Source organism: Electrophorus electricus, chromosome 5, assembly GCF_013358815.1.
Source record: "Electrophorus electricus isolate fEleEle1 chromosome 5, fEleEle1.pri, whole genome shotgun sequence".
Lineage (NCBI taxonomy): Eukaryota > Metazoa > Chordata > Actinopteri > Gymnotiformes > Gymnotidae > Electrophorus > Electrophorus electricus.
Window position 1 is genome coordinate 2,653,101 of NC_049539.1, and position 9,825 is coordinate 2,662,925.

General features: G+C 45.8%; 1 protein-coding gene across 2 annotated transcripts in view; it reads left to right on the forward strand.

The window, feature by feature from the left end:
• map3k22 (mitogen-activated protein kinase kinase kinase 22) overlaps nucleotides 1-9,825 on the forward strand; it is a 40,877-nt gene that overhangs the window by 19,727 nt on the left and 11,325 nt on the right. For both annotated transcript variants that reach the window (XM_027016178.2, XM_035526706.1), the window contains exons 6-12: nucleotides 1,816-1,915; nucleotides 2,061-2,177; nucleotides 2,744-2,858; nucleotides 4,145-4,278; nucleotides 4,734-4,807; nucleotides 6,316-6,377; nucleotides 8,095-8,166. In XM_027016178.2, the coding sequence (XP_026871979.1) occupies nucleotides 1,816-1,915; nucleotides 2,061-2,177; nucleotides 2,744-2,858; nucleotides 4,145-4,278; nucleotides 4,734-4,807; nucleotides 6,316-6,377; nucleotides 8,095-8,166 (674 nt within the window). The remainder of the gene's footprint in view (nucleotides 1-1,815; nucleotides 1,916-2,060; nucleotides 2,178-2,743; nucleotides 2,859-4,144; nucleotides 4,279-4,733; nucleotides 4,808-6,315; nucleotides 6,378-8,094; nucleotides 8,167-9,825) is intronic.

The following is a 9,825-nucleotide window of genomic DNA, read 5'->3' on the forward strand; positions in this document are numbered from 1 at the left end:
CAAATGTATGCACTTTTATGCATTTCCTGTATATTTTCAATACGTATTCAGTAGGCAGACCATAAGGATCTAGGCTTCCTGGTAATTTGCATACAGAGGGGTTCACTATGTATGGTGTACTTGACTTCACTGATGCACTGATATAACTGCCTAATGCACTAAATGTCATTCTAAAGCCTTGGTAAGCTTTTAGTATATCGTACCATTATAGTCAGCAATTTTGAAAATATTGTAGTAATATGGCGTATAATATCCACAATTGCTGCTGTCCACCCACATTCCACACCCCCTATCTTCCCATCAGCTGCCAGAAACACTAGCCAGTGCTCTCCCAGTTAGGCCTTCTTTTGCACTGACCTGGGATCAGTTTTTCTGGATCTTTGCCAGGAATAGAGGGACCAGCGACCCTGAACTCCATTCAACATTCAAAAGGAAACGTCTCCTGCCAGCTTGTTTAGTTCCACTGCATACCACTTTCCCAGAATCATCCTCTACCCCCAATCAGTGGTGATCAGCAGTCATTAAGATAGAGAGGACCAGGTCAAAGCGCACGATCAGTAAACAGCGGCTAATTGCCAGCGAGGTTTCGTGGAAAGCTGCAGGCATGAGAGGGGGGTTCCTTCAAAAGAAGAGGACACAGAGTATTGGAAGTGTAGTCTGGTAGTCTGGCAGTGGACAGAAAGTATAGGATGTGTAGTCTGAAGTGGACAGGATATATGGGATGAGTAGTCTGAAGTGGACAGGGTATATGGGATGAGTAGTCTGTAGTGGACAGGAGGTATGGGATGAGTAGTCTGCAGTGGACAGGAGGTATGGGATCAGTAAGATGTAGTGGGCAGGAGGTATGGGATGAGTAAGCTGTAGTGGGCAGGAGGTATGGGATGAGTAAGCTGTAGTGGGCAGGAGGTATGGGATATGTAGTCCGTAGTGGACAGGAGGTATAGGATATGTAGTCCGTAGTGGACAGGAGGTATGGGATGAGTAGTCTGCAGTGGACAGGAGGTATGGGATATGTAGTCCGTAGTGGACAGGAGGTATGGGATGAGTAGTCCGTAGTGGACAGGAGGTATGGGATATGTACTCCGCAGTGGACAGGAGGTATGGGATATGTAGTCCGTAGTGGACAGGAGGTATGGGATATGTAGTCCGTAGTGGACAGGAGGTATGGGATATGTAGTCCGTAGTGGACAGGAGATATAACGTGTAGTCTGCAGCTCGCCAGAGTGGAGCCGCTCAGTAGTGCCATGGTGGAAGCGAGCTGTTGTTAGGCTGACTCTGGGCGACCCCCCCCCCCTTCCTGTCAGGAAGCTCCCCATAGGCCTTTGTGTAAGCACTGATGTAGGGCCTGCTGGTGTTCAAACAGTGCTACACACACACACACACACACACACACACACACACACAATCGCACACACTCCCACACACATCTATACAAAGTACTACATAGTTTCATTTAGATCCCCAAGCATCAGTCATCTATGAACACCCGCTCTTGCTACGGTGGCGCACTCACATTAGATAAACAGAGTTTTGCTTATTTGCATTCAAGGATAACCAGAACATACCTGCATGTGTCAATGTGTTATGTCATTTAACGCAGGCACCATGTTGCTGCCACAATGTTGGGATAATAGGGACTGTAACCTGATCAGTGGAGCATCCGTCTCTATCTCTTTCTGTCTCTGGGTGTTTCCTGTATACAGTTCTGAGATTAGCTTTCCTTTTTGAATCTTTGGTGATGGATTACAGATGGCATGTGCTACATGTCTTTGAATGTCTTTTGTGTTCGTGAGGAACTGTGATCTCCTCTTTCAGGATCATACTCTTCCAGAGGCCGCTGAAGTTCAGAGAGCTTGTGCAGAAAGTGATGGAGGCTTTTGGACAGCAGATGGACTTGTACTACATAGACAAAGAGGTGGAGACTCAGGGCACCTGGGCTCCTGCTGAAGGCCTGGACAGCCTCTTCTCATTAGCTTTTTCATTGTGAATTCTGACATACAGAAATGCTGTGGTTTGTTTGAAGTTCATTGGTGTGTGTATGTGTGTGTATGTGTTTGTAGACTTTGGTAGCTCTGAAGTGTCAGGAGGACTTGGATCGAGCAATCCTGTGTTTAAGTTCCAGTTCAGGATCAAACAGTTTGCTGAGAGTCCTGCTGAAAAACCCTGCAAACACCCTGGTGGGTGCAGCTACATCACAGCACCAACATACCCAACCACAACCACATCCTTAACCACAACACCACCGCACCCAACCGCATCTTCAACCACAGTACCACTGAACCCAACCACATACACATCCTCAACCACAGCACCACAAGTCTGCTTTTACAGTTTTACATTGAAACATATTTAAGATGTATAAACATATTTATAAACATATCTAAAAATGTTTATAGATGTATAAAAATGTATATATAGTATTAGTATATTTAAGTATTTATAGACATATAAAAATGTATATATAGTATTAGTATATTTAAGTATTTTCCTGAAAAGATTTCCCTTGCTTTTGGTGCAGTTTCCTTCAAGTAAATATGCATTTTTGTTGTACAGTCTTGCAGAATGTGCGAACTCATTTATTCAGAAAGTAAAAGTACCTAAAATAATTCTCTCCCCTTCTCTCTCCCTCCGTCTCTCTCTCTCTCTCTCTCTCTCTCTCTCTCCCTCTCCCTCCGTCTCTCTCTCTCTCCCCCTCCTCCCTCCCTCTGTCTGATATTCCCATTCACATTCTTTTGCTCCGTAGTTTTTGCAGGTGAACAGCAGGGACAAACAGAGTGAGATGAGGTCATCCAAGTCTCTAGGAGATCTGAAGGGCTCCCTGCTCAAAGGCTCCGAGCGTGTGCGCAAGCACTCTACAGGTGACACACACACACACACACACACTCAGGCGCACACACGCGCACACACACACACACACTCACACACACACGCGCGCACACACATGCACACACGGGCTTTTTAACCTAGGTGACATCGATTAGAGTCAGGCAGCATGTGACATCACAGAGCTGCAGTCCTGTCTTACTGATCTGATCTCAGGACACAGAGAGCAAACCATGCTGCCACCTTAGATGATTTGTTTATTGGTTTGCTGTCCTATTCTGGCCCCTATAGACAGGGTCGGATGACAGAATGAGTGTCTGTCAGTGATTTTTCCGTCAGTCTCACCTCAGTAGAGTCTCCCTCGTGTCTAGCATAAGCCTGTGTCTGATTGACACGCCAACCTGCGATGTTTTGACAGTGTCAGTGTCAAAAATGCGTAAACACACACCATAACAAATATTTCCTCCTGTTTGTGTTTGGGCACCATAGAACTTTATTATTGGAGCAGTTTAACTGTTTCAGCCCATAGTCACAGGCACTGTGCCGTAAGATCCACACCTTTGGTGGTGTTTCTGTGGTCCTCTGGGTGGTTAAGAGGTGATGTTAACAGCAGGAATGCGTACAGACTGGTTGGATAGCATGTAGTTAACATGTGTGCTAGCACAGGGGATGAAATGAACGTGTCTTGCTTTTTCACACAAACTGTGTCAGGCAAAAAACACAATAATAGCACAGGGAGAGAGTTAAAGGCATAACTGACGTTCAGCACGAAAGAACCTGGCAGAGAAGCAGGAGAGAGACAGACTGGTGAACAGCGCCTGGTCCACACTTAACAAAGGGAGCAGAGAGAGAGAGAGAATGTACAGGACATTGCTTCTGAGATATGTCTGAAAGGGAGACAGTGTTTATCCTGGTAATTGGGGTCAAAGGTGATACCACTTCAGAGTCCTATATATCGTTTTTCCTATCAGTGGCGATGTTTAACTCTTAATGAAGATGCCTCTCCTAGGATGGCCTCCTCATTTCTGAGTGTTCAGTCCCCTTCTCACCTCCTCGTTCTCCTACCTTGGCCCCCTTTATCTGATCCCATGTGTCTCCTTCACTTTTCCTCCGTCTCTCTTATACTCTCTGTGTAGCACGTGCGCTATTCTCTCTCCAGCTGATTCTTTGAAATCCTCTTTATGCTCTCTCTCTCTCGTGCACTCTTTCATGCTCTCTCTCCCTCTCTCTATCTCTGTTTGTTTCCTCTTGCACTTTCTCACACTCTCTCTCTCACTGCGTTTAAATGTGTAAGGGGGATGTCCCTCCTCTCTGCCCGTAGGCTCTCTGCACACGGGCCGGAGCTCACCCCCTCCTGGCAGCGTGCCGGAGGAACAGCAGCAGATTGCTCGGCAGGGCTCCTATACCAGCATCCACAGTGAGGGAGAGTTCATCCCAGAGACCCTCGACCCCAGCGTGAGTCCCGCATGTCCGTACAGGGTTCCCCTACCACATGTCAAAATTAAAGTCTCCTCTAGGACTTTGGTCCTGCCACGTGAGTTTGCTAACTACCTCAATTCCTTAGAAAAAATTAAGTGATGAAATCTCCAGAGCGATGTAAAGTTATGGCAGCACTTTTGATTTTTGGACCTGAACACGTACCATGGCTCCGAATGTCTGCCGATTGTTCATGTCCAGACAGACGTGATTTGGAAGTCAGAGGAACCACGTTCAGAATGACTCACAGCGGAGTCTCTAGACAGTACCCCTGCTGGGCAGCTCTTGGCAGGAAGCCATACTGACTGTAATACTAACAGCAATTCACAATAATCTAACATAATAAATATCATAAAAACAGATGTATAGATTGCTCCTTTATGTTCAGTACCAGGGTTTGGACAGGCTTGATGTCACTGTGCTTTTCTGGGCAGATAATGGAGCCTTTCGGAAGTGCAGATGGTTCCCTCTCTAACAGCTGTCAGTCTCTGGAGCAAGGTCTGGACAGGTGAGCGGAATGTTCTGGAACAGCATCAGACCATGGATGTGTCTACCTTGGTCTACCTTGCTGTCATGGTGTGGGTGTGTGTTTGTATGTGTGTGTTCGCATGTGCGTATGTGCATGTGTGTGCACGTGTGCTTGTTGGGTGGTCATTAGTGCAGCCATGTAGTAATGTCACCAGTTTTGGCTCCATGCTGACGGAATGGAATTGAGTCATCACGGAGGCCAATCAGGAAGTCCCTTGGCATTGCCGTGGCAACGGCAGGCCTTATCTGGATGCCTGAATTCCAGTGTTATCAGGGAGAGAGCAGAAGCAATTATGTTGTAATAATTCATTTAATATTCATATGACTTGCCACTGGAGGGTTGTTTCTGATATGTGTGGGCCAACTTGTATTACGTTAAATGAATGTAGTTAAATGAACACAAAGTATAGAAAACTGAGAAAAAGGATAAGGAACAGAGAGAGGGAGAGAGAAAGAGAACGACGAAGAGAGAGGGAGAGAGAGGGAGAGAGAGAGAGAGAGAGAGAGAGAGAGAAAGAGAACGACGAAGAGAGAGGGAGAGAGAGAGAGAGAGAGAGGGAGAGAGAGAGAGAGAGAGAGGGAGAGAGGAACGGCACTACCTGCACAAGCCTTATCTGGCCTCTGGCTTTCTGAACAATGTCAGGAAACGAGCGAATGGAAATATCTTCCTTCTCTCCGGACGTGTGTGCCTACTATCCGGGGTCTGGTCGTGCACACTGCTGACGTCACTGGCCCCGGGACTGGCAGTTCCACACGCCATGCTGGGTGATGAACACGCCAAGGCAGGGACTCTGACCTCTGACCAGTTCGACGGCCTTTTTAAAAATGGCTATAGGTCACAACTTGAACAGGCCAAACTGAACCCAGATCATGTTCAGAAACAAAAAAAAGAAACGGGGGAAGAGACTTTGCTCATGTTTATGTGCTACCTAGCATGTGTTTGTTTCTCCAAGCATTGCTCAGCTGACATCAACTGCCCCTCAGCTGACCAGCTAATTGGGTTAGGATAAACAGATTTTTTTTTTTTTGCAAACTCAAAAGGTAGCTATGAGGAATTTTGTTTACAAGACTTTCAGTTGCGGTAAAAGGATGTGAAATATTAACAAAACGAATTAAATTGCGCAACGCAAAGTTCTTTAAACCTCAAGACCTCAACCATAAGGAGCCTAATTAGCATTACAAGGGACCTGACTCTAGCTACATCTTACTTTCCAACCACTTGTGTTGCAGGTCCTTTATGAACATCGCTGTAAGTTAAGATACAGCAGGTGTGGGTGGAGCTGCTGGGCACCACAGGTGTTCAGTTGGCTCTCCTGGCTGTCAGATAGCGTGTGTGAGAGCGCGCTGGGGGTCAGGGTGTACACAGCACATCTTCTCTGTCAAAGAGCCACAGGTCACTACTGCATGTTCTATAAAGGCACGAACCACCTTTCGCTTGTCTCATTCTCTCTCTCTCTCTCTCTCTCTCTCTTTCTTTGTCTCTCACAGTCCTCCATTCTCAACGAGCATCAGAGACAACAACTACCTGAACCTCAATTATGACTATAAAGGTGAGTGGGGGCGGAGCTGTAGATCAGCTCCAGGAGGGGGTGTGGCGAGGGCTTTCGTGCGGCTGCGGCTCTGTGGTGGCTGGACAGAAGAGGACGTGCTGGGGTCGCATTCAGCCCATTAGAACTGCTCACATGCCAAAACAGGGCAGTTCAGCTTCATTTGGCAGTTCTGTCTTTTTTTCCAACCTGAGAGCATTTTTCTGTTTTTTTTTCTTCATTACTTTTTTCGTGCAGTCAAGAGCATGCACACCTCTGGAGTGAAGCAGAGCATATTCGCTCTCTCTCTCTCTCTCTCTCTCTCTCTCTCTCTCTCTCTCTCTCTCTCTCTCTCGCGCGCGCTCTCTCTCTCTCTCTCTCGCTTTCTCTCTCTCTCGCTCTCTCTCGCTCTCTTTCTCTCTCTCTCTCTCTCTCTCGCTCTCTCTCGCTCTCTTTCTCTCTCTCTCTCTCTCTCGCTCTCTCTCTCTCTCTCTCTCTCTCCCCTCTTTCCTTCTTCCTCTCTCTCTGTCTGGCTCTTATTCTCCTTCTGTTGTTTCCCTCTTGAACGCCCATCAAACAGGGCAGGCCTCCCTGATAATGAGACGGTAATCCTCCCAAACGGAGGGAGGCCCGTCTGTGAGGGATCACACACACACACACACACATACGCACGCACACACGTGTCTGCACACAGACATTCGCATGTGCACGCACACACACTCGCACACAAACTCACACTCTAACACTCTCACTCTCACACTTGCTCTCACACTCAAACACACATACAAAAGAACACATTTCTCCTAGTCAAGAGTGAATAAATTTAAACAGTCAACCACACATGAACAGCTACTCTATTCATGAGAACAGACACATAGACACACACATAGACACACACACACACTCTCTCTCTCCTGGGCACTGAGGCTATCTCCATAGAAGCAGGCTGATTTGTTTACTTGGCTGTATGAGTCGACTTTTCCTCTCCTTTCGCTGCTTTGAAAGAACGATGTTGCTGGTCACCCAGGAGACGGAACAGCACACAGCAGCTGTAATAGCATGTGGCCCCCGCATGTAGGCTGCTGCTAGCCGCACTCCTAGTCCAGCAGACACAGCTGCTGGACATTTTACTAGGTGGGGCAGCCCAGTTAACAGCCCTCACTCAGTAACGTCACTGTATTTGCAATCGCACACTCGTAGCGGAGTGTATGATGCCTCCTTTCACATCATCCAACTTAAACAACAACAATGAAAAAAGCCCATTGGCTGTGTTGCACCCTAAAGCTTTTTTCCCCTGTTTCAGTTATTTCCATATTCCACTCAGTCATTCTCTCTGTCTTTCTCTTGCCTTAGTTATGGGGGTTTCGGTGAAAGGGTGTCCCTTCTCATTCTGTGTCCTGAAGCGCAAACAGAACCCAAACATCTAACTCAATCCCTTAACAGAACCCAAACATCTAACTCAAACCCTTAACAGAACCCAAACATCTAACTCAAACCCTTAACAGAACCCAAACATCTAACTCAAACCCTTAACAGAACCCAAACTTATAACTCAAACAGAACCCTAACATCTTGAGCTCTAACAGAACACTCCCAACTGTTCACAATCCATATTTAGTTTTTTGAGTGCTTTGTTTTTTGGCCTTTACTGTTTCTGTGCAGTACTTTATCACTGTGTGGTCCTGCCCAAGAGTGCCTTCATGGTATAACTGAGCTCTGCATCTCACTGCTCCCCCTATAGGCCGTCATGTGAAGCACGGGACATTTCCTCGGCAGTTTCACATATCCAGTCGTAGCAAAGACTACGGTGATGGTAAGATCCCCTTTACCAAAGCATTTGCCTGCTTAAGCACACTATGTACAAAGGGAGATTGAAAGCTATTTAATGAATAACTGTGAGCTATATTTTTTTTAGTTCTGTGAAGTCCTATTCCTACTTTAAAGAGACATCAGTAGTATTGCATCAGTTTCTAGGAGCAAGAGTAACACGCATGTGATAATAAGCTATTTACAAATCATTTTTGCAGCGTTTGTGTATTTTCTATGCTTCTAGCTATAGTGCTACATTGCCACTTCTAGTGCCTAGCAGAACTTGCACATTGTACAGCTGTTATGAAGCTGTTGGGCTTAGATGAACTTCTTAGCTGTGTTCCTCTACAATAGATGGAGTCCCATGCAGACAGAGCTGTGTTTAAGCACAGAGCTTTCATGTGCTTTGGCTCCTGGCTAAACTCCTGACCTCACTCTCCTCTGCTATGCAGCAGAGAGGTTTGATCCCAGCTGTGTGTTACACATGTGGCACCTGGTGACACACACACACACACACACACACGCACACGCACACGCTTCTCAGTGTGGAGCAAGTGTGTGCCGTGCTCCTATACTACATAACCTTGGCCAGCAGTGATGTGCTCTTCCCCTTGGAGAGAGTACACTATTTATCAAAACCCCGGTGTGTATGTTTGTGTGCGTGTGTGTTTGTGTGATTTGTGTTTCCCATGAGAGGGTACATACTGTCTATATCAAAACAGCAGACTAAGAGCTGCTTCCTGTCTAAGGGACAGGCTCAGGGAGGAAATGGAGGGAGAGACGGAGAGAGAGACAGATGGAGATATAGAGTTTGTGGAGAGGGGGAAGGGAGAGGAAGGAAAAAGTGCCTAAAAAACTCAAAAATTGCAAGACGAGAAAGAAAGACACTGGGATTAGTGAGCATGTCTAATAGTTTAAAGACACTGGGATTAGTGAGCATGTTTCATAGATTAAAGGCACTGGGATTAGTGAGCATGTTTCATAGATTAAAGGCACTGGGATTAGTGAGCATGTCTAATAGTTTAAAGACACTGGGATTAGTGAGCATGTTTCATAGATTAAAGGCACTGGGATTAGTGAGCATGTTTCATATATTAAAGGCACTGGGATTAGTGAGCATGTCTAATAGTTTAAAGGCACTGGGATTAGTGAGCATGTTTCATAGTTTAAAGGCACTGGGAGTAGTGAGCATGTTTCATAGTTTAAAGACACTGGGATTAGTGAGCATGTTTCATAGATTAAAGGCACTGGGATTAGTGAGCATGTCTAATAGTTTAAAGACACTGGGATTAGTGAGCATGTCTAATAGTTTAAAGGCACTGGGATTAGTGAGCATGTTTCATAGATTAAAGGCACTGGGATTAGTGAGCATGTTTCATAGATTAAAGACACTGGGATTAGTGAGCATGTTTCATAGATTAAAGGCACTGGGATTAGTGAGCATGTCTAATAGTTTAAAGACACTGGGATTAGTGAGCATGTCTAATAGTTTAAAGGCACTGGGATTAGTGAGCATGTTTCATAGATTAAAGACACTGGGATTAGTGAGCATGTCTAATAGTTTAAAGACACTGGGATTATTGAGCATGTTTCATAGTTTAAAGGCACTGGGATTAGTGAGCATGTCTAATAGTTTAAAGACACTGGGATTAGTGAGCATGTT